The following is a 25,174-nucleotide window of genomic DNA, read 5'->3' as shown; positions in this document are numbered from 1 at the left end:
TTGTGCGAAGTGGCCAAGTCTGCATCTTCCCAACTTATTTGTAGAGCTCTCCACTGACCAATGACTTTGCAGTGGGCTGGATGGCTCAGAAGATTGGGAACAGGAGCTAAAGGTGCATTTTATCGCTTGTGCCAGAATCTTTTATTCAATGTGAACTTCATTTTCCCTCTTTTGGTTTTGTTTCCTCTCATCTTTCATTTTTTCCTGCCTTCTGCTGTAACTGGTGTAGAGTCCCCCGGAGTTAACACCCGCAGCTCTTTGAAGATGTAAAGCCCAAATGACCGCTTTATCTTCACCGAGGTACCCCATGGTCTGAGGATATCTGTGACCCTATATCATTACCCATGGTGGCCTTGCCCCACCAAGACAACCTTTCTCCTTTCACTCAAATGCCCAGAAGCATTCATTCCCTTTAAGCACTTTCCTTTTTCCCCAATCAATTTCACTCAGCATTTCTACCCTTCTCCAAACTCTACTCAGCCAAATCTCAAGAGTATTCTTCTTCTCCTTCTCTTTTCTGATCTCACTTCAGCATTAAATTATGAACCTAATACAATCATCAATGGTTTTGAACTGTTCCCACTGCAGGGCAATTGGTCAGGACACATAAAACACAACTGGACAAAGCACTAATTACACATACTGTAGGGAACAATTCTGTATGTTTGTTTGTATTTAACAGATGACCTAATAGTCAGGTTTTCGAAGTTCTATGATGTCCCATCACTGCCCTGACCTAATCAACTCTAGTCACATCCTCTTCATTTAGCAGAATCTCCACTATTCTTTTCAGCCACACATTCAACTTCATCACTGGTTGCTGATTCCCTGTTTCTGAAAGAGGTGCCGTTATGCTTCTGAGAAAGCCACTTTAATGTCCTCTTCTTTACCAAGCTACAACAACAATTCTAACACAATTACACTACAGATCCCTCCGTGGGAGTAACACACACGTATGACTTTTTCAGGCTAAATCTAGCCCCTCTTTCACCACCAGAACTTGCTATTTCACAGCTGATTAGACCTTGTTCGGCATAGCTCAGAAGTACAAAGATACATGATGAAATAGCCAGTGCTCCGTTTTGACTGTTTTGGAGCTGAACTGAAAGGGCATCTTAACTGTGAAACCATGCCTGCAATTATCCGTGGCTGAATAATGAATAACTGAAACAAAGAGAAGCATTCCACAATAGATTTATGACAGACAAGTCAGAAAATAAAATGAGCAGCTCTGGGGTGGGTACTGTCTGCTGCCAGCATTTCCAACCAGCCTTGGGGTCCAGTCCTACAACACTTGAGGTCATTGGAAGCAGGTTTGGACTCCCCTAAGAGCACAGATGGCAGATATCACAGCATTAGCCATTAGTCTAATGCTTGGTTTCTGCAAAACATTTAAGTACATGCTTAGCTTTAAGCATGGTCTTACGCCTCATTCTTCATACAGTGGTGTATGGGGGTTTGTAAGAAAGGTTGTGGGGAGTGAACAATGTGTCTGGAGCTATGTGCTACCCAGGTTCACTCAGAAGGGTTTGTACTGTAAATACTGCAAACTGATATCAGCGTCTATCAAGGTCAACTACAAAAGAAAAAAAATACATCACAAGACACCTTGCTTGCTAACAACCCTCCTCTACCATGCTCTATTACTGAAGATGGGCTTGAACCAAAAGCACAACTTCTAACATCCATGACGTTCATGAAGTCTGGATCCAGCTCCTACCTTCATGGCCAGCCCCTCTCCATAGGACCAGACTGAAATGCTGGAATTGAACTGTTCTCCTCCTTAGGAAGTTCTCCATCTGTGTCCACAGGTTTGCATCTTGGGCCATCTCTAATTCTACTGAAGTTCAGTCAAAAGTGGGAGCAAACAAATACATATCACAGTGAGCCCTGGAGTTTTTCAAGCATGGCCTATATGCTGATAATTCCTCACCTATGGCCATAAACACGTAACCTAGTGGTGATAACTTCTCAATTCAATATAAATTGATGGTCAAAATCTCTTAAATAGCCCCTCAAAATTACAAGGGAGGGACCATTTTAATTTACTTAGTAACCAGGATCCAGTTTCTTACTAGGAATGGGACTGAGCCGAACTTCTGCCCAAACCTTTAACAAAACCTTTGTGGCAGATTGATTTCATGTTGTTCTTCCCAGCCTCTTGAATTTCTGTGATTTCCTGCACTTTCACTGATACCAGAGAGAAAACATGCCTCTCGTGGCATTCACAGGAGAACATCTCACGCTCTCATGCGATTTACCGGACAGTTTGAGAGGCCCCAGCAGGTCTGAAGAAAATACTATGATTTTGGGTGCCTCTCTCATCACTGGAGCTTTTTGAAGTTCACCTGCCATTATTTCCTCCTACATAACTTCATAAAACATGCATGCACAATGTACATACTGGAAGAAGCATGGTCTAGTAGTTAAAACTCATGACAGTCAGGAGAGCTGAGTTCTAACTCCAGCTCTTCTCCTGTCTCATTATGTGACTTAAGACAAGTTACTTAATTCTTCTCTGTGCTTCAGTGCCCCGAGACAATACTACTTCCCTGCCTCACAGGAGGTCCTTAGATGGAAGTGTTGTTATTAACTTCTATTTTTAAGACATACACAAATACCCCACCAGCGCTGAAATGCAACCACAGAGGCTGAAACCATGTCCACACAGCCACAGGCCCCATCAGAGTCAGCTGGAGCTATGACTCACTACTGCAGACCCAGCTGGGAGACTAATGCCCTCACTTTGCCTCCAGATTCTCTTTTCAAGATTATTATTTCCATCTCTAACTGCACGTCGTGCAGGTATTTGGCTTAACCTGCAAATTCCAATCACTATCGAAGTTGCAAACTCTTTTTAATTAACTGTGTTTAAAAGGAGACTGGATTTTCTAGGCATCAAAATTAGAATGAGGAAAGGATTAAGAGAGTAATTTGCACTTCAATAGCACATTTCACACAAGGGTCCCAGAGCACTCTACAAACATGAATAAAGGGAGCCCCAACCAGAATCATCAGGCAGGTGCTATTCTATCATAAGATTTTCTATAATGCCCAGGCCTATAGTACTTAAGCACTGCATATGTAAACGGGATCTCAATGCTCACATCCCAGATAGGACCTGAGAATAGTAGGTGAAACCTAAGAAGCACGGTTATATTTTTTTCCCCCTGTGTTGTGGGTTCTCTCTGTTTCTTTCAACAGATGGTTGCAGAGACAAAGTTTTATCAAACCGTCTGGTTTTGCAGCATGCTCTGAAAATCAGTCCACTCAGAGTCTGGAACGGTCTAATCTCCTCTTGTACTTTAGTTCCACAGATGAACCTCTTCAACCAGGAATGCTGTATTTCCACTTCCCACAAGCACTGACCTGAGCTTTGTTAATTGCATTAGCCTACAAAGATACAGCTGTCTTGGTGGCTCAGCAATGGAGGCAAACTGTTGCAGACTGGCTCTGATCTGTTGATGCCTTTGAAAGCCAGGCCCAAGGCCTTCAGTTGGCATCAGAAGGGAATTGGGAGTTAGTGGATGTGCCCCATTTTACAGATGAGAAAGCTGACCCGGAGAGATGAAACTTGGCCAGGATGTCACACAAGTGCATGACAGAGCTGAGAGTAGAAACCAGATGTTCTGGCTCCCTGACCTATGTTCTAACCTTTCAGACATATCATCCTTAATCAGAGAGAGAGAGAAGGCTTCCTGGACCCTAGTCCATTGTCCTAGTCCTCTCTACTTGGATATTAACTTGACTATGTCACAACCCTCACCTATTGAAGCCCTCTACTGGCTCCTCCATAGCCCTGCATAATTCTGCCCTTCTCTACTTACCCAAATGCATCTCTTTTCACATCAGCCTCAACCCCTTTGCTGCACCAGTGATGCCACCTTCGGCATCACCTACTTTTCACATCTCTGTGCATGTTTCCAACATTAGGACTCTCAAATGTTATGGCTACAAAGTCAAACACTCGAAAGTCAGGAAATGCATATTTACAGTTGCCTGTGCCGTCTTCTGTGTATGCAGTATGATCATCTTTAATTACGTGTTCACACACTATCTTTTCCACACAACTCCTGCCTCATGCAGCGCACAGCACAGATGCATAAGAAGGAACAATTAAGGTAGCACGGGCAACCTTCGGACTGGCATTACCTATCTTTTCATTGCTTGACTTTGCAACCTTACGAATGTTGTTTTGATGTAGTTTTTTGGTCTGTAATGATAACTAATCGGCTAATTGATTGCTTTCCGCAAATTAATTCACGTACTTTTACAATAACAATGGAATCACTATGGAAGAATCATTCCACATAAATTCATGTTAGTGCTGAGGTCTCTGCCTGATAGCTGTGGGACTAACTCATGCCGTCACTGAATTTTAACAAGAACGTTCCCAAGGCCTATCTTTCTTTCCTTGGATTGATCTTGCTGTCAGCACCATAAAACGCTTTGGGGTTCCCGCTGGTAGGTCAGTGCCTTGCTTGCGATTTTCAAAGTCAGCTCTATAGGAATCCATGAAAGAAGAGTAAGGTAAGGAAAAGGAAACGACCCCAAGTGGGAGCTGTTATAAATAAAGGGGTTAATGTTTAAAGTCAGCCAGGATGGTGGAACAGTCCTTGAATATAAATGATACTCCCCTGCCTAAGCCAGGACTGCTGGTGTATGTTAGGTCAGGCTGTAACTGTGCTGCTGCAGAGAATGAGGAAGGGAATTTTTTTTAATTCAAGAAAGGCCTTCCCAGCTTCCACCTCCCGCATCCTGAATTTCATCATCTTAGGATAAATCTCAGAGGATTAGCAGCAAAGGTTCCAAACTCGTTATTATGACATTTCCAGAAACGCTCTCGCTGCTCTACACGGTTCTTTGGCTGGCTGCAAAGCAACCACTCGGTGCTGACTGGAGCCACAAACCACTCCATTTAAGGAAAATAAATGGCCTCAAACCAGCCTATTGTCCACTCCAGCAGAGATACCTGAACATTCCAATCTGTCTCCTATTTACTCTGGCCTGTCCCCAGGCTCCATATTACATTTTTAATTTGTAATATGTCTTACAGGCAAATCTCTATACTTCACACATCTGGATAATTGCTTTTTCGACTTCCTGCTCTGGGGATTGGGACGTTTGCTTGTATGCCTACATTATACTGCCTCAAATTTGCAAATACAAGCTGCCTTGGGATGTGATTCTGTACAGATCTTGGAGTTGTTCATGACAAGTCCTCCCTCTCACTTCTCCCCTCCAGGCCTGCAAGTGTTTTGACATCCTTCCCAACTCCTATTTTTATATGGTCATTTGCATGACAGGATCTTCCTGCTGGATGCTGTGCTAGATGTATTGGGCCAATATTTTACTTTACAAGTCTATCAGCTTACACACCAGCCTACAAATGGAGCATTCACTGAAGACCCGATATGCGCACAGCACCCTTGCCTTACATCCTCTCTCGCCCAGCTCCACATGCATGATGGTTCCAAATAAAATGCTGTTTGGTTTGGCCTGCATCGGCTTTTTACCTCTTGCTCGTTTTCATCCTCATCTGTTTCAGCTTTGAGGACGAGACCATGTGGTGTCCGCTCTGCTGGCCACAGACTGCGTTCGGCCTTTTGCCGTTTATTTCTCTTCATTTTCTCAAGGGCGTTTGACACCTTATGGCCTCCAGCCAGACCACCTCAGGCTGTTGTCTCACAACCGAGGCAGCTCAGCTAATGCTTGACTAGGAGACATCCCCACATTCCTCCAGGAAGTCTCAGGCTGCCATAGGAAACCGCGTTGGTGACAGAGCTGGCCTGGAAAGAACATGGCTGCAGCCCACCCAATCTAATTTGGGGGGGACTAAGGAACAGAAAGGAGAATCTCAGCTTTTATTTAAAAACAAACAAATAAAACTTTCTAGCCTTTTTCCTTGCAAAAAGCCTTGAAAATGGTAAAAAGAGCAGCGCTAAACCGCCCGGGCCCCAAGTCTCCTTAGGCAACCTTTTCGACGAGCTCCCCCATTGTGGGCATTCCAGTTTGCAGTTTAACTCTTTGAGGACAAGCAACAGCGTCATCAAGGAACACAGCCTCTGCAAAGAGGTTTCTAAACACCTACAGTAAAACCGCAGAGTTACAAACGCCTCGGGAGTGGAGGTTATTCGTAACTCTGAACAAAACGGGATAGTTGTTTTTTTTCAAAAGTTAACAACTGAACATGGACTTCATACAGCTTGGAACTTTACTATGCAGAAGAAAAATGTTGCTTTTAACCATCTTAATTAAATGAAACAAGCACAGAAACAGTTTCCTTACCTGGTCAAATCTTTTTTCTTTTCTTTTCTTTTTTTTAAAACTTCCCTTTTTTTTTTTTTTTTTTTTGTAGTTTACAATTTAAACACAGCACTGTACTGTCTGCTGCTGCCTGATTGCGTACTTCCGGTTCCAAATCAGGTGTGTAGTTGACTGGTAGGTTCGTAACTCTAATGTTTGTAACTCTGAGGTTCTACTGTACGTACACTTCACTCTGAGACAACACAGGCAATACACAGCTACTGAAAAACAACAAAACCCTGCACCCAAACCCCTTTGGGATGTGAACAGTGTCTCTTCAGGGTCCTAGAACCCTCTTCTCCACCTTCTCCCCCTGGTCTGTCTTGCCTATTTTTGGTCCCTTTTCTCTCTAAAATGGCTGGTGAGAGACTCCTCCTTTTATAAAGTTGAAACCCCTTGTATCAGGTGACGCTTCTGGTCAGCTTCAAAGCCCCCCCATAAGCACTCAAGGTCTGCTCTCAGGTGATTTGTTGCTTGGTTACTGGCTCACCGGAAAGGAAGCTTGCTGTCCAAGGATGCTTGCATTTGAATAGGAGACCCTCCAAGTTAATGACCTTTGATTGCTTTGCATTGTTTGCCCTCTGTCTTGGAATTGCAGTACAAGATGAAGGCAAAAAGATAATAGGGCAGAGACCGACAGTCTTACAGCCAAAATGGTGCTTACAAAACAAAATGAACTTAGTAGTTTGATCTACATACATATATGAATCGTCACACCATGTATTTACACAGAATAATTTTTACAAGGGACTATTAGTAGGAACCTTGGTAAACACCAGGGGTGGGCCATTTGCTCCCCTTTTCACATAGCTGGACTTCCTACAGTCCAAGTATCCTCTCCTTCTGGTTGTGGTCCACTGCAAAATGAGTGCTGAATTTCCCTTAATAAATTAACCTTAAATTAGGCTTCAAATCAGTTTAACAGCTTGGCATGTGGTTTAAATAAAAGGAAACCCAACGTTCTTCCTTTCTCCTGCTAAAACTACCCTTGGGTTGGCTCAGGTGCTTTTGATGTCATTGAAGGGTGAATAAGAGGTTCATTTTAATGTTGTCATTGTCCACATGATTCCATTAAACAATTATATACAGTGGAACAGAATTGGCCAGAATCTTAACAGGATTTACTGGCTTTAGCTTAGCTACCAAATATCTGTTATTGTAGGTAATGAATATTCAACAGGAACATAAGAAGGAGGAGGCTATAAGCATTCAATCAAGAATTTCTAAACAGATTCTTCCTAAAGGGCACAATAGTGGGACTTCATCAAGACACTCCTGCCATTTAGGAGAGCAGCTAGCGGCAGAAATGTTTGATCCTAAACACTAAAGAGGGTAGCTGAGACACAATGCAATCAGTTTTATTTTAATGGGAAGGGGAGAAAAGGTTCACAGCCCACATGCATGCATGTGAACCTTAATTTTGTTAGGCAGTAAACGTTGATAACTTGCTATGGGTTAAACCTGAATTAAACAGATTGTGGAAATCTGAACAAATTACAATTCCATTATCAAAGGGAAGAGATGAATGAATAGCTCATACAAATGACTTACCCAGTGACTTTAGCCTCTTATCTTGCACATGGGACACCACAAGCAGATTGAGATTTTGCTAGTTGAAAGTATCTGACAGATTTTGTTTTGCAAATCTTGGTTTAACTATGAATTGACCATGTTCCTTACGACTATCCCAGAGTCAGTGTTCAAAGTGTGTCAGTTGTGACTGATCTGATAAATTAATTATTTCTGTCCCAATTGAATGAGTGTGAAAGCACCTCCTACCTATTCAAATCTAAAATTCAGTTTCCATGAACAATTTCACATCTGCTTCAGAAATTTGACTGCAGTGAATAGTCAACTTGATTGCCCAAATGACTGCAAAAAAAAAATTAAGACAGAAAAGTGTGACCACCACCTGGACTGAAACACACCTGAACTTTGACGGAAATTTGGATCTGGATGTGAACTTCACAGCTGACTCTCCTGTTGGAACCAATTAAAACTAGATTTCTCGATACTTTAAATGACTGCTTCATGGAGCAGCTGGTACAGGAACCCACAAGGGGAGAGGCAACTCTAGATTTAATCCTGAGTGGAGCGCAGGACCTGGTCCAAGAGGTAACTATAGCAGGACCGCTTGCAAATAGTGACCATAATATAATAACATTTAACATCCCTGTGGTGGGAAGAACATCTCAACAGCCCAACACTGTGGCATTTAATTTCAAAAGGGGGGACTATACAAAAATGAGGGGGTTAGTTAAACAAAAGTTAAAAGGTACAGCGACTAAAGTGAAATCCCTGCAAGCTGCATGGGGGCTTTTTAAAGACACCATAATAGAGGCCCAACTTCAATGTATACCCCAAATTAAGAAACACAGTAAAAGAACTAAAAAAGAGCCACCGTGGCTTAACAACCATGTAAAAGAAGCAGTGAGAGATAAAAAGACTTCCTTTAAAAAGTGGAAGTCAAATCCTAGTGAGGCAAATAGAAAGGAGCATAAACACTGCCAAATTAAGTGCAAGAGTGTAATAAGAAAAGCCAAAGAGGAGTTTGAACAGCTAGCCAAAAACTCCAAAGGTAATAACAAAATGTTCTTTAAGTACATCAGAAGCAGAAAGCCTGCTAAACAACCAGTGGGGCCCCTTGACCATCGAAATACAAAAGGAGTGCTTAAAGACGATAAAGTCATTGTGGAGAAACTAAATGGATTCTTTGCTTCAGTCTTCATGGCTGAGGATGTTAGGGAGATTCCCAAACCTGAGCTGGCTTTTGTAGGTGACCAATCTGAGGAACTGTCACAGATTGAAGTGTCATTAGAGGAGGTTTTGGAATTAATTGATAAACTCAACATTAATAAGTCACCAGGACCCGATGGCATTCACCCAAGAGTTCTGAAAGAACTCAAATGTGAAGTTGCAGAACTATTAACTAAGGTTTGTAACCTGTCCTTTAAATCGGCTTCAGTACCCAATGACTGGAAGTTAGCTAATGTAACGCCAGTATTTAAAAAGGGCTCTAGAGGTGATCCCGGCAATTACAGACCGGTAAGTCTAACATCAGTACCGGGCAAATTAGTCGAAACAATAGTTAAGAATAAAATTGTCAGACACATAGAAAAACAAACTGTTGAGCAATAGTCAACATGGTCTCTGTAAAGGGAAATCGTGTCTTACTAATCTATTAGAGTTCTTTGAAGGAGTCAAACAAACATGTGGACAAGGGGGATCCAGTGGACATAGTGTACTTAGATCTCCAGAAAGCCTTTGACAAGACCCCTCACCAAAGGCGTAAATTAAGCTGTCATGGGATAAAAGGGAAGGTCCTTTCATGGATTGAGAACTGGTTAAAAGACAGGGAACAAAGGGTAGGAATTAATGGTAAATTCTCAGAATGGAGAGGGGTAACCTAGTGGTGTTCCCCAAGGGTCAGTCCTAGGACCAATCCTATTCAATTTATTCATAAATGATCTGGAGAAAGGGGTAAACAGTGAGGTGGCAAAGTTTGCAGATGATACTAAACTACTAAAGATAGTTAAGAAAAAAGCAGATTGTGAAGAACTTCAAAAAGATCTCACAAAACTAAGTGATTGGGGAACAAAATGGCAAATGAAATTTAATGTGGATAAATGTAAAGTAATTCACATTGGAAAAAATAACCCCAACTATTCATACAATATGATGGGGGCTAATTTAGCTACAACGAGTCAGGAAAAAGATCTTGGAGTCATCGTGGATAGTTCTCTGAAAATGTCCACGCAGTGTGCAGAGGCGGTCAAAAAAGCAAACAAGATGTTAGGAATCATTAAAAAGGGGATAGAGAATAAAGACTGAGAATATATTATTGCCTTTATATAAATCCATGGTACGCCCACATCTTGAATACTGTGTACAGATGTGGTCTCCTCACCTCAAAAAAAGATATTCTAGCACTAGAAAAGGTTCAGAAAAGGGCAACTAAAATGATTAGGGGTGTGGAGAGGGTCCCATATGAGGAAAGATTAAAGAGGCTAGGACTCTTCAGCTTGGAAAAGAGGAGACTAAGGGGGGATATGATAGAGGTATATAAAATCATGAGTGATGTTGAGAAAGTGGCTAAGGAAAAGTTATTTACTTATTCCCATAATACAAGAACTAGGGGTCACCAAATGAAATTAATAGGCGGTAGGTTTAAAACAAATAAAAGGAAGTTTTTCTTCACGTGGCGCACAGTCAACTTGTTGAACTCCTTACCTGAGGAGGTTGTGAAGGCTAGGACTATAACAGTGTTTAAAAGAGAATTGGATAAATTCATGGTGGTTAAGTCCATAAATGGCTATTAGCCAGGATGGGTAAAGAATGGTGTCCCTAGCCTCTGTTCGACAGAGGATGGAGATGGATGGCAGGAGAGAGATCACTTGATCATTACCTGTTAGGTTCACTCCCTCTGGGGCACCTGGCATTGGCCACTGTCAGTAGACAGATACTGGGCTAGATGGACCTTTGGTCTGACCTGGTACGGCCGTTCTTATGTTTTGACTACTCCTACATCTTGGGAAAGTGTGGCTCTAGATCTGAATTTGGCTGGGCCCACCTCTATTTTTCATACTTATCTTCCGCCCTACATCTCTACATGTTACATGAAGACTATTCTATAGGAGTAAACCTGGACTTTATTAAAAATGCTACAAGAGACTACTAGCATCACGAGGCAGAGCGCTCGAGAACACAGTCTGGGAAGTCTTGAGTCCTATGCCCAGATCCATCCTTGGACAGTATTATGAATACATAAAGCAGCACAGCCAACATTTTCAAAACAAGGCTCTTAAATGTAGGCACCTAAGTGCATATTTAGGGACCTAAGTAAGGGGACTGTGGAGCTGCTGGGTGCTTCGCACCCTTGAAAAGTCAGACTATTGTTTAGGTGCCTAAATATGTACCTGGAAGCCTAATTTTAGACACCCATTTTTCAAAGTCTTGCCCTATGTGTATAAGGGATAAATTCTGCTCTCAGTTACACCAATATAAATATGGAGTAATTCCACTGATTTTAAAGTCTATGGAGTTGCACAAGTGTAAATGAGAATAGAATTGGTCCCTAAGAATTATCATCCATCATCTCAACTAATGAGGTTTCTTTCTACTATTTGCATTAAATATGGTATTTAAGTATGTGTGACGGGTCAAACAATAAAGATCTCTGTGCACTGAAATGGCTACTCTAAAGCATCCTAAAAATTAAGCAGTTCATCAATTTATCAGCTCCTGAGATGAACTGGAGTTAGGAGATCATAACAGTCACACCAAACCAGTAATTTCACCTGTGAGAATTTAAATCAAGGCAGCAACATAAGTTTCCTCCATTTACAGATGCCATATTTAAGAGTCAACTCTTACTTGTGCCCAAGTTCATGTGCTATGGTAAATGCCAGATTGAGACCATTGTCTTCAGCAAGGACACACTTCCTCTTGGCACTGCATACACCTCCCAGGTAAGCGATCCCTGCAGAAAAGACACAGAGAACATTCCCATCAGTGCTGACAAAATGTCTCACACATTCAAAACAGAGACGTCAGCCAGCCACAAAGCAGTAAAACAATGATGCAGGACGTGAGAACAGTACAGCAATTTGTTCACAAACTCATCTGATGATCTTGTTCACCGTCCTCGTTCAGAGTGAAATGTTCCAGCCTATTTTTTTCATCACATAGAAGCCATTCAAATTAGGCATGTTCCCCCTTGCTGGAAAATATATTTAATTGTTAGTTAGGGTGACCAGATGTCCTGATTTTATAGGGACAGTCCCGATTTTGGGGTCTTTTTCTTATATAGGCTCCTATTATCCCCTACCCCCATACCAATTTTTCACACTTGTTGTCTAGTCACCCTATCATTAGTAGGGACTCAGAAGTCCAGGTGAGCTTCTCTCTAGAACCTGTAGCAACTGGCAGGGCACTGCTGGGTGTCCTCAACAGGCTTTTAAGTGGAATTTTCTTTTCACTTACAGTATCCTCCTAGAGAAACACAATTAAACAATACAACCAGAGCTCCTTAGAAAGATCTTAACCATTCCCTTTGTTGCCCGTTTATTCTCATGCTTACTGATGGGGTCAGAGTCAGGAAAGCTGGCACACTATATACAATGAAGAACAAAGTAATGGAGGTGACAAAAATCTTCTAATGCTCTCGTGGAATTTAGGACTTGATCCTGCAAATGCTTACTCACAGGAGTACTCTCATTAGCTTCTATGGGGCTGCTTGCATGAGTGAGGGTTTAAAGGACTGGGCCCCAGTAATGGCTGTAGGGCATTTTTCACCTCTCTGCAATGTGAGCTCCCAGTTAGATCAATGGGATTTTTGTACAAAGACTGAGGGCTACAGTGGAACATGGCCCTGTGTGGTCAAAACTTTTCCTTGGCTACCGCTGCTGGACAGGCAAATCTGAAATCCCATAAAAACATTCCAAGTGTTTGCATGCAAAGCAGGATTTCCCAAATAACATGCAGCTAACTAAATGCTGAGGATCAAATTTCCACTTTAATTAGGATCTTGCACAATGCGAGGGGAAAGGGGAAGTGCAGAGACCTTCAATAATTGCATTTTAATTTTTTCAAGGCTTAGATTTATTTTATTTTTTTTTAAAACCAGGAGACAAGGGATCTATTTACTTGCTGTTAAGTGCTGCTCCCACACAGAGGTGGCTTGGGGTTCAGCTGCCTTTAATAATTAGAGTAAAACAATGACAGCAACTGTGCTATAGAAGTAGGACCATATTTTAACTCAGATCATCAAAGCACACCGTGTCTTAGTTTATCAGGACAGAAATTGTGTAGAACTTTATGATTCGGTTTGGAAAATGTCCTTTCCTATTTGTATGAGTTTCGACAAATAATATCGCTATTTATGTGCAAGGGGGGTTTGGATGGAATGCTGAGGTGGGTAATTGACTTAAATGTTTGCATTATTAGTGGGAATGGGGGAGGGAGAACTTATTCAAAATGTACTGAGTGTAAAAGTCCAGATTTCTAGCAGATGAAAAAATAAAATCAGCATAAATTCCTATTTTATTCTTGGCAATCAATGGCTATCGGACTAGATTCTGGAACCTCTTCTCACATAGAATGGCACTTTATAAGTAATCCCACTGAAATCAATGGGGAAATCTATGGTGCAATGTGCTATTCAAAGTAAGGGAATGACAATTTAGCCCACAGAGCTGAGGGGAGAAGAAAACCGCATAGCATGTAGATGTGTGCAACATATCCCATGCTTCTAATTCTTCTGAAGGGAGAAATAGATAATTCGCTATATTTAAGTCCACCACCATGCACTCAGATGGCACTGATTACAGTCTACTCCTTCTCAGCCTACTTGGAATCAACCATTTCTGGAAATATTTAAATATTTTCTGCACACAGGAAGGGGCAGTTTGGGAAAATTCTAGTTTACTGTAAAACCAACAATGGAAAGTGTGGAATTAAAGATTAGCTGCAAGGCTTTGGGTCAGAGGAAGGGAAAACTGAATAGCTCACAGTCACTGAAGATGGAGATGGAAAGGATGTATCAGATGAGCCAGGCCACCCTCTGCTTGTGCAGATCTGTGCCTCATACTGCATTTTTGAATTCTTAAATCCTCTCCCAGTATCTGAATAACTCGGTTGGTGCTGAGGAGGAGGCATCCTTTGTCCAGGCTGCTGGGCTGCTCTGCAGTTGCTACTCCAGCAGAAGGGATGCTGTATGTGTCACTGACGGATTGCCAGCCCCACTTTCCATGGGGGCAAGGGACTGGAGGGTCCACAATGGCAGACTTTTGGGGCCCTCTGTACTCCCCTAATATGCACGTGCATGCACACACAGACACACACCTTCCACCTCTCTGTATTGTCCCTGGGAGTCGCCCTGTAGCTGGGGTTCATGCCATGCAAGAGGTGCACACCCCTGGTATGATCTCCCCCAACTGACCCACGAGAGAGAAAGACAACTGTTCTGTTGCGGGCAGGACCTCTCTAGAATTGGCCCCTAACGGTAAGGCCCCGCAGAGTCTTCAGTCCAGCCCCATTTCTGCCACAATAACTGTGAAAAGTTGGACATTGCACTAGGCCCAGACGGTTGGTAAATCAAGGCTCTGGCAGACCAAGGAAGGACTAGACATTGCTGTGCCAGTAGCCCCCTTTTTGTACCAGCATGCTCAAGCCAAAGACAGCAGCAGGTAGGATTTCAAAAGGCTCTCATCCCAAAGGCAGTTACTTGGGAATTACACTAAGTAAGGGCTCTGGCTCCATGAAGAATTACCATATTGTATCTCTTATAAATCAGCTAAAACTTAACACAGCTGTGTGGGGAAAGTTCAATGTATCACCCTGGGGCAGAGCTCAAACTCTCAGTTGGAATTACAAAGTTTAAGTACCTAGGGTGAAATCCTGACCCCACTGAACCCAATGGCAAAACTCCCACTCATGTCAATGGCCCAGGATTCCATCCCTAGGCTTCATGAACCTGATCTGAGGTCAGGGGAAAGACTTACTGACTTCAGTGGATTTTGGATCAGGTCACATGTTATCTATAGTGAGAACTAAGAGAATATGTAAGGACACCAAAGAGGAGATTTGATCTTTTACTGGGGTGATAAGATAAATAGAATTAAAGTGCGAGTACAACAATCACAACAGCATGGACGGATGAGGGGTCACCACAGAAAGAAGTCTATCAGCTGGCACAGAATCCCTAGTACTACATGTGAGTTTGCGAAATACCCTTAATGACCAGGTTGCTTTTAAAGATAGATTCAGTAAGAACCGTTTAAGAAGCATACTTCCTCTCAGATAGCATACGACTCCTGTTACCAGGAACTGCTGCGATGAAACAATATGGCATGACGGAAGCCACACAGACTATTCCGTTCCACTCCTGAGAGGTCTTGTCACCATCCTGCATGGAATAATTCTAGAATATAAACTGACAGCTGGATGGCACAGTGCTCGGGGCAGTCAGCTGAAATCAAGATACTATAATAAGGCATTTATAAAAAGATGTGGGATGAAATTCAGCTCTTGTTGTAAGCAGATTCTACTCTACTGAAATACACCATTGCTGAATCTGGCCCAAGGTTTTGAGAACATTTCAACAATTGCAAGTACAGTTGACAGTGAAATGATCAAAGTAATGGAGTTACTTAAAAGCCAGACAATTTTTCGTTCAGATCGCTAATCCTGAATCTTCCCCGTTAATCTCCCAATTATCCATCTTGAGTAGAAAAATATGTCTCCTCAAATTAGCCAAGTCTTTAAGATAACATATATCATAACTTCATGGAACATCTGTTGCATGAGAATATCACGTCTACATCTCAATGGTCCGACACACAAGCAAGTTTAGATTGTTTTAAATGATTCTCTCTTTAGATTCTGATACCACTTAAATTTCACAATGAGGGGCTCATTGAGAGTGCTGCTCTAGGATGGAGTGGGGCAACATTACCATATTTCAGCAGTTCTCAAACGTCATTGCACCGTGAACCCTTCTGACAACAAAAATTACTACATGACCCCAGGAGGGGGGGACCAAAGCTTGAGCCAGCTCGAGCCCCACCGCCTCAGGCTGGGGAGCCAAAACCGAAGCCCACGGGCTTCAGCCCCAGATGGTGGGGCTCGGTCTTCAGCTTCAGCCCTGGGCCCCAGCAAGTCTAAAGCCAGCCATTTTGGGGTCCCGACCCACAGTTTGAGAACCCTTGCTATATTTGGATGATGTGGGCTGGTAGAAAAAGCTATAGTTTTTGGCAATAAATTAAGAGGATAAATCTCAATTAAAAAGTTGAACACAATGTAGAGGCCTCAAATGGCAATCCTCCATGAAGCTGGAAGGCTGTTCAGCAATTCTAACCCCTACTGGAAGTGATCAGCAACAGCACTGTAATGTGCTAAAGGCCTCGTTACTATATAGTGGAAAACTAGAGAATTGCCAGTGATTAAGGATATGTAAACACAGATGGCCGAGAGAATAAAATGATTCAAGTAAAGAGATTAAGTGTTCCCAGTATCCACACGGATTCTATTCGGCCACTATACAATATTGGCAATGACCAACATTCCAAAACTGGGGTGACCTAAAGCTACATCATCATTATTATTAATTATGGTTATTACAGTAGTGCCTAGAGACCCACCAAGTTCAGAGCCCTATTGAGGTAGGCACTGTATGAACACAGAGTAGCAGATAGCAGAAAGTTTGTCACCTAAATCCATATGAATCTTAAATAAAAGTTTTGGCTTTCAGAGGCTTGGAGCACCTGCAGATTCCAGAGTCTTTCTGGAGGATCAATATTAGAGCTGTTGGAAAAAATTAAAATTTTAAAAATGTTGACTCAAAAATTGATTATAAAAAACACTGAGTGTCTCTATTACCTAGAAATTTAGGATCATAACTTTAGATACTCTAGTTTGATAATTTTGACCAATATATTTGGATTCAAACTCTTAGTTCAGAATGTAAGCAGTGATGCAATATTGATCCATAAATGAATACAAGAGTTCTTTATTCCATAAACGTATCTGATACAGTCAACTGTAATCCAGTATTTCTAGCACATGCCATATGCTGCTCTATATTAACAACACTGGCTAGAGAAACATCGGACCTAATGGAAGTATAATCACAGCTGAGGTACAACCTTGTGTGGCTGGATTCTGTACAATGTAGGTTCTCTCTTGCAATGGATGAATGCTTATCTTGTTTGACTTTTTATAACTAAAAAATATCATGAGGAAAAAATGTTTGATTAAGCCCCTAAGAGTAAGATTCTTATTTGAGCCTCTTGAGTCTCCAAAATTAGACTAGAAACATCATGTATTCAGGCTCACTCATGAAATTCCTGGCATGCTGAGGCTAGCCAGGCTGGGAATACTAGGAGAAGGGCTTCCCGTCATTTGGCAAGTCTGCTTCTGGCCCTGGCTGGAAGCCAGAGGTGTGTGAAAATGAAAAAAGGGGGAGATAAGTGAACTGAACTTTTTCAAACCTCATACCGTTCCGAGGCAAGTGTGGAGATAATCTCTGGACGGGAGACGGATGGAGCGTTCTTATGCAATCCAAACCAGCTCACTCACCCCTAACAGCCACGACGACTTCATTTTTAATAATAAAAATGCTGAAACAGGAACATCAGTACAAAAGGGAGAGTAAAGCCAGTGCTATTTTGAAGCATTAGTTTAACTTTTTTTTTTCCATTCTTCCCCCGAGGAAACTGCATAATTACAGTATGTAACTTCTGAACTTGGGTTTGAACATATGATGCTATCTAGATTTCAACAGAAAACCACACACAACTGTGTAAACTCTGGTTTATCCAAAAAGTTGTCACATGTAAACAGTTCGCAGCTGTTAGCTTTGTTGCCAGCTAATGAAACCTTTTCTAGAAGTGTTTCCAAGGGGAACGATTACTTTCCTCCTACCAGCTCAATTAGGTAGTTAGGACATGACATAATTGCCAAGGTGATCACTAGCAAGAGCTGGAGGATGTAAACTTCCGAGGCATTTACCCCCAATTAATCCTAGAATGATATATACTGGGCTTACTGCTGACAACTGGGGAATGACTAATCAGCTCTCCCAGCAAGCAAACTGCCCAGGTACTCCTGCTTTTAACTTTGCAAACTTCTGATTTACAACTGCTCTCTCTGTTTCTTAACATTCTCGTCTGCTCGTCCCCTCCTGACACAGCACGCCTGCTTTACAAAAACCTGGGCTGCTCTTTGCGTTTTTTTCCAGTGCATTTGCTGCGGGTGGAAGGTGGTAGGCTGAAAGCCCTAAAGCAGTGGCTCTCAGCCTTTCCAAACTACTTAGGGTGACCAGCGAGCAAGCGTGAAAAATCATGACAGGGGATGGGGGGGTAATAGGCACCCATATATGACAAAGCCCCAAATATCAGGACTGTCCCTATAAAATCAGGACATCTGGTCACCTTAAAACTACTGTACCCCTTTCAGGAGCCATTTGCCTTGCATAGCCCAAGTTTCAGCTCACTTAAGAGCTACTTGCTTACAAAATCAGACACAAAAATACAGACGTGTCACAACTCATTGTTACTGAAGAATTGCTGATGTTCTAATTCTTATCATACGGTTATAAAATAAATCGATCGGCATATAAATATTGTATTTACATTTCAGTGCACAGTATATGGAGAAGTATAAACAAGTCCATTGTCTGTATGAAACTGTAGCGTTGGACTGACTTCGCTTTTTACGTAGCCTGTTGTAAAACTAGGCAAATATCTAGATGAGCTGATGCACCCACTGGAAGACCTTTGTGTACCCCTAGTTGAGAACCACTGCCCTAAAACACGAATTGCTGGTTAGTCACAGAACAGGGACAGCCTGCTCAAAGCATCAGTGTCGGAGGTGCACACATGCTTAAATACAGAGCCATCATTTTTTACCCCTCAATTCCCTGAAATTGCTGTTACTTAAATGTGATTATTCTACACACCCTCTCATATCTCTTCTCTTCAAGCAGCTCCCAGACTGTCACAACTAGGCTTTTTTTGCAGCCTCTGTCTATTCTATTCTTCCCTCTACCTAAAGGTCCTGGCCAGGAAGATCAGAGGCACAGTTCATTGCAATGGACTGTTCCTCTGTTCAATGATCTGCTCTGCGTGTAAAAGTGCAATTAGGTAATTCACCAGGAGCAGCTCTCCCTGACTGCAAGGTTTAATAATAAATCATAACAGTAATTCTCTCTTCTATAGAGCCTTATACTTCCTCCGAGATAAGCAGCTAAATTCGACAGCTGGAGAAGGGAAGGTACAGAGAAGCTAGCTGACACATCTGAGCTGGAAACAGAACCGAGATCCGCCCTGAAAACCCGCGTCAGTGGATAATGCTTCCTCTAAATTTAGAAATACTCATGGCAGGACCTGAATCAGAAAAAGAGCACCCGCTCAGGCTCCTGTCCAGTGTGTACAGCACCAAGCGCCAAAGTACAGCCTGAGCAGTGGCAGTGCAATTTCAACCATCACTGATCACCAGTGAGCCCAAGCCTTGGTTGGGAGGGACCATCCAGAAGGGGTAGAGGGGACAGGTCTCTCCTCATTTGAGGAGGATATGCTAATTCAAAGCCAGCGGTGCAGTTTTAGCAGCACACATTAATTTGGCTTAGTTCTGGTCAGTCATTTAGATGTCAATTTCTGTTATTCTTGCAGTAACAACATGGTTTCCATTACAGTTTAACATTCGCATGAGGAAACTGTTTGCCTTAGCAACAATTTTCATTGTCACTGGAGTTAATGAAAACCACACTGGAAACAATACAGTCATTATGAACCAGAAGAAGAGAAATTACAATGCAAGTTTCCAATGCACAGGAGACGGCTGTGGTTGGGTAGGAAGAAATATTCACGCCAAACGCCCTACACAGAGTAAGTTACAATGTTCTGAAAGTAGCGAAAATTATTCAGAAAATCATCTTTTTAAAAACAGAGCTGTCTCATATAATGGAACATGCAAGCCATTGTCATTGCAAGCAGTCAGGAACAGCAGATTCCAAATAGTCTCCTACATAAATATACATTTACCCTTAAAGGGAAGGTAGGCCATGAAATAAGCAAGTTTTCAGAGTGCATAGGCAATGGATCTGCACTGTAGATCTGCAATCTGCACTGGCAATGGATCTATCAGTTTTCTTCTGTTTTATTTCATTTCGTGACACAGCAGATAGCCCCACTGTCTGTCCCAGTCCCCTCCTCCCCCGCCAATTAGTTGTAAGGCTGCAATACTGTAAGTACAACTCTTTCTTGGAGGTGGTGGAGGAAGCAGGGGCGGCTCTGGGTTTTTGGCCGCCCCAAGCAGTCATGCCCGGGAGGCGCCCCCGAGCCGCGGGAGCAGCGGACCTCCCGCGGGCATGACTGCAGAGGGTCCACTGGTCGCGCGGCTCGGCTGGACCTCCCGCAGCTGCGGGCGGTTCGCTGGTCCGGCGGCTCCGGTGGAGCTGCCGCAGGCATGCCTGCGGGAGGTCCAGCCGAGCCGCGGGACCAGCGAACCGTCCGCAGTCATGCCTGCGGGAGGTCCACAGGAGCCGCCGGCCGAGCCTCCCCACCGCAGTCATGCCTGCGGCAGGTCCGCTGCTCCCGGGGCTCCGGTGGACCTCCCGCAGGCATGACTGCGGCAGGTCCGCCGGCCCAGCGTGCCGCCCCCCCGGGAAAGGGCCGCCCCAGGCGGGTGCTTGCCCCGCTGGGCTCTGGAGCCGGCCCTGGGAGGAAGGGACATTTGGGGAAGTATTGAGTAGAGCTGGTTGGGAATTTTTCAACAGAAAGTTTGTTTCCTGGATAATGCCGATTCGTTGATTCTGAAACTTTTGGTGGAAATCTCAGTTTCAACAAACTTGGCAGGTCCAAGATAGAAAAGAGAGAGAGAGCTGCTCCCAGAGTAGCCAACAGCCTGCTCATTAGGGCACTTGCAATGCAGAAAACCCAGATTCACCTTCATGCTCCAAATCAGCCAAGAATTTCAACCTGGGTCTCGGACATCCCAGAATCAAGCCCCTGCCTGGGCTTGTTGAAACATTTTGAAAGGTCTCAGCTTTGTTTAGGAAAGAAAACAGATTTTTCAAAACCTTGACCTTTTTGCAAAACAGAATGTGTGTTTTCCAGCCAGCCCTAGTACTTAAGACTCCATGACTAGCTTTCAATGAGCCGTTAGTGCTGCTCTAAAACTTAAACCGTGGGCCCCTGATATGTCTGAGCATTACTGCAGAAAGGAGACCATCTCAGTCAGTAGGAGCACATCATAGAGGAAAGCCCTTTTAAACTTTGTACAGTCCAGTCCTTCGGCTCTGCGGTAGGGGTCTGTTTGGGTCTAATTTTAAAGCCTGACCTGAACCAGACTAGACCACAGCCAATCCAAACCCAACATGAGCCCAAGAGCGTCGAGTTGTTTTCATACCTGACTGCAACCCAACATTGGTAGTCGGGTCCCCTTTGGTTTGGATCATCTTGAAAGGATCCAGAGTAGTCGGCACACTCAGCGATAAGAGACTACCCGACCTGAACTGAGCCCAAATGTGTAACAATTACACCCAACTCGACACTTGGAGTCGGGTCTCAGGGGGGTACAAAGACCTACTCTACGGCACCCTACAGAGCACTTTATGTGTGCGGATCTCAAAGTGGTGTTCAAAAATATTGACTAAATAATCCCTACCTCTTCCTTGTGAGGTAGACAAATATTATTACACCTATTTTACAGATGAGTCCTTTGATCATTGTGCCTTGGTTTACCTACAATATCATACAGTGAGTTGGTGGTACAATTGGGAACAGAACCAGGGACTCCCTACTCACTGCTGTATCTAACTAACTAACTATCTTCTTATAAAGGTGTCCATCACCATGGCATCTGAGTGCCTATTCCTTCTAACCACTAGGCAACGTGCCACATCCCAAAATTCAATGTGATCTTTACAGAAACCTTGCTCCTCCTCTAAAAGTCAGTGCAATCTCCAGAACTTCACACCACTTCACTAGCTCTAGAGAGTACACTGAATGCTAGACAACTTCCCTGTGGACTGACTGTCGTCATGTGGGTCCCAATAAACTCATCTTCCTTCTATCTCTGAAAACACTGTCACTTCCATTAAATACAACTGTTGTCACAACCTTGAAATCCCAGCAAGGAAAATAAATGGTTTAAAAAGGAAGTGTGGTTACTTTTTGAATCCTGTGATTTTCATTACAAACTAAGTAATATAAGCCTTCCCTGACGTTCACAGTGATAATAGCTATGGGTAAAAAGCAGATGTTTCTAGAGCTGATAGGACACTGTGTCCTGAGGGGTATTATGCTAACAGAAAACTGCCTTTAAAGGAAATAAACTGTATTTATTAGCTAAGAGTACAGAAAGATAGCTGCAGACTGAAACATCCACAGCTGTCAGAAAGTTGGGTCTAGTGCTTAAAGCCCTGGACAATGTATGTATCACAAGATCTGGGTTCTAATCAGGAGAGCTAGATTCAGACACGCTGTGTTACCCTGGGCAATCCCTATACGTCTCTGCTGACATGAACACCGTGAGGCTTGATTCAGTCATGTTTGTAAAACACTGTGATCCTCATAAGGAAAGCAGGGCAGTGCAAACTATGAAAGGTTATGGGTATGCTTTGCTGCCACTCCTTTCTTTTCCCTAATTGTCACCCATTGTACTCCAGTTAGTCTAGTGCCAGGGTCGGCAACCTTTCAGAGGTGGTGTGCCGAGTCTTCATTTATTCACTCTAATTTAAGGTTTCACATGCCAGTAATGCATTTTAACGTTTTTAGAAGGTCTCTTTCTATAAGTCTATAATATATAACTAAACTATTGTTGTATGTAAAGAAAATAAGGTTTTTAAAATGTTTAAGAAGCTTCATTTAAAATTAAATTAAAATGCAGAGCCCCCTGGACTGGTGGCCAAGACCCGGGCAGTGTGAGTGCCACTGAAAATCAGCTCGTGTGCCGCCTTCGGCACCCGTGCCATAGGTTGCCTACCCCGGTCTAGTGCTTGGAGCCCATCCCCGACGTCCCTGTTCAAATCTACTGCTTTTGTTTACTGTCTCCCTGCCATGCTATGTTTTTCCCTCTGCTCCCTCCTGTGCTTCCGTAAGACTTTCAGAACCCATGGACAGATTACCTGCTCATTCACAGACATGCTCACCTACAAACAAGCCCGCAAACACCAAAGGCATCTGTTTCTGATCTCACTCTAGCTTTACACCTGTGCAAACCAACGGACTTCCGTGAGCCTCTCGTGATTTACGCAGGTATGTCCCAGGCATTCTAAAGGAGCGTGGAACCCAAGACTCTCTCCTGGCCTCTAGGACAAGTGTTCTTCACCATGGGTAGCATAAAACTGAAGACAAAGAGCCAGATTCTACTGTTGTACGCCCAAAGCAAAGCCACTGCAGTCAGTGGAGTCACTCAAGTTTACACTGGTATAGCTGAGACCGTAATCTGACCCCCCTGAGCTAAAGACACCAGTTTTAGGCCTTTTTCTTCTCCACTGTCTCTTCTGCATCTGCCCTTAGAATCCCTTCACGATTCTCCTTAGCATACACCAGCCTTCCTCACCCCCAAGGTCTTGGGTTTCAGCCATGCCCCCTAACAGAGAGAACTAGATGAGGCTAGAGAAGTCAGAACTGACTCTTACTTGGAAGAAGGAGTGTCTGAAGCAACAGAGACTTCTCAACTGGTTGGTGATGGGTAGGTCATGTTAAGGTACCATTTCCACTGAAGAAAGGACAGTAGGGCAGATGTCCTAAAGTTCCTAACTTTTCTAACCAGCATAGGCCAATCTCTAACTAAAGCACACCAGTGCTGCACCTACAGAACATGCTGTATTATCAACAGTGCGTTATTCAGAATATTGTCTCAACCGTACAGCATTAGTTACCGACAACATTCTACATTGTTTGTCAGAACACAAGGCCATAGGAAAAAATATTCACCAAGCTGGCGAATGGGGGGTAAGGGGTGAGGGTGGGGAGAATCCTTCCCTTAAAAGTAATTCCAAGAAAGCTTACAGGCTCAGTAAGCCATACTCCTGGGGATAAAACATGAGATCCAAGAGCTCAGCAAAGAGACAAACCAACGCCCCATTTGTTTGACATCTCCTCTTTGTTCACCGTGACATCCCCCATCCCATTAAAGGTATTCCTTACCTCTGCAGACCACCGCCTCCCTTGACAACAGCCAGTTAATAAATCCACTCAATCTGGCATGACAGTATGAGTCCCTCAATTACAGAATTACCCAGAACACAGGAAGCAGGGTATCCCGGAATGTTTACTCAACTTTGATGTGCTAATCGCCACATTCCAAAACAACCCTTCCCCTCTTCCATCCCAGAGAGATGGGAGCCCAAGGTGCTGCTGAGAGCAGATCTCAAGCAGAAGATAAGTACAGCTCTGCTTTGCATTTCAGTTATTATTGCTACGTTTAAAGCTTTGGACATTTAAGGAGCAACAGGTCAAATCAAGCTAAGATTTCCATACATGGATGCCTAAAGCTAAGTAGCTAAATCCATATTCTGCCATGCGAGAAAGGGGCCTGGTTTTCAGGAGGGCTGGAGCACCCCCAGCTTGCAATAAAGCCATACACCTGCACAAATTAATATGCAACCTCTATTGTCTCTGGCTCCAATCTCATTAGAATAAGAGAGCAAATACGAAAAGGGCAATAAGAATTGGCAATGAACTGAGGAATCCAGATAATAGATCCAGGTATTTAGCTACCTCTATGTGGTAATTAAAGTTTGCATGCTCTCAGTACTCACACACACAAAATGATGTTACCTTCCCCGATGATTTACAGCCTAAGTAAGACAAGACACATGACACTAGTTGCACCATGACAAATGAGGAGGATAGGAAGGGAAGAGTGTTTGAAAGGAAGAGTACATAGGAGAGAAGAGGTTGATTAGTGGATGAGAACAAAGAGTGCACTAGGCATACAGGGAATCTTGGTAGAAGGCATAATGGAAATAGGAGACGGAGTGAACGGTAAAGCAAAAGGATTGGGAAGAGAGTCGATAGTGATGGGGCACGATGTGATTGGAAGGGAAGAGGCTTTTAGTAACAGGATTTTGGACTGACTTGATGGAAGGAATTAGAGTATTCTCAGCGGACATGGGGTTCAGCAACAGGGACAGTGAGGTAATAGTGGATTTGGAGAAGTTAAAGAGGGAAATGACAGAATTAGCAAGGGATGGGCTATGGAGAAGGAGCGGAAAAGAGGCCAAGATGATGCAGAGATTGGGTTTGGGGGAAGAGTGAATCAGGCCTACACGGCACCAAAATCGCTTTCTCGCAAGATTGAGACCAAACTGGCAGACATCTTGAGAGAGCTACTGCTCTTGAAAGATTTCAGGAGCATC

General features: G+C 43.2%; 1 protein-coding gene across 2 annotated transcripts in view; it reads right to left on the bottom strand.

Moving 5' to 3' along the window:
• The window catches only part of ADAMTS17 (ADAM metallopeptidase with thrombospondin type 1 motif 17), a 268,096-nt gene that overhangs the window by 160,166 nt on the left and 82,756 nt on the right, over nucleotides 1–25,174 (bottom strand). For both annotated transcript variants that reach the window (XM_044980674.1, XM_044980672.1), the window contains exon 8: nucleotides 11,680–11,785. In XM_044980674.1, the coding sequence (XP_044836609.1) occupies nucleotides 11,680–11,785 (106 nt within the window). The remainder of the gene's footprint in view (nucleotides 1–11,679; nucleotides 11,786–25,174) is intronic.

The sequence above is a fragment of the Mauremys mutica genome, chromosome 11 (genome assembly GCF_020497125.1).
Source record: "Mauremys mutica isolate MM-2020 ecotype Southern chromosome 11, ASM2049712v1, whole genome shotgun sequence".
Classification (NCBI taxonomy): domain Eukaryota; kingdom Metazoa; phylum Chordata; order Testudines; family Geoemydidae; genus Mauremys; species Mauremys mutica.
Note: the sequence above shows the minus strand (reverse complement) of the source record. Positions and strands in the feature narration are given on the sequence as shown.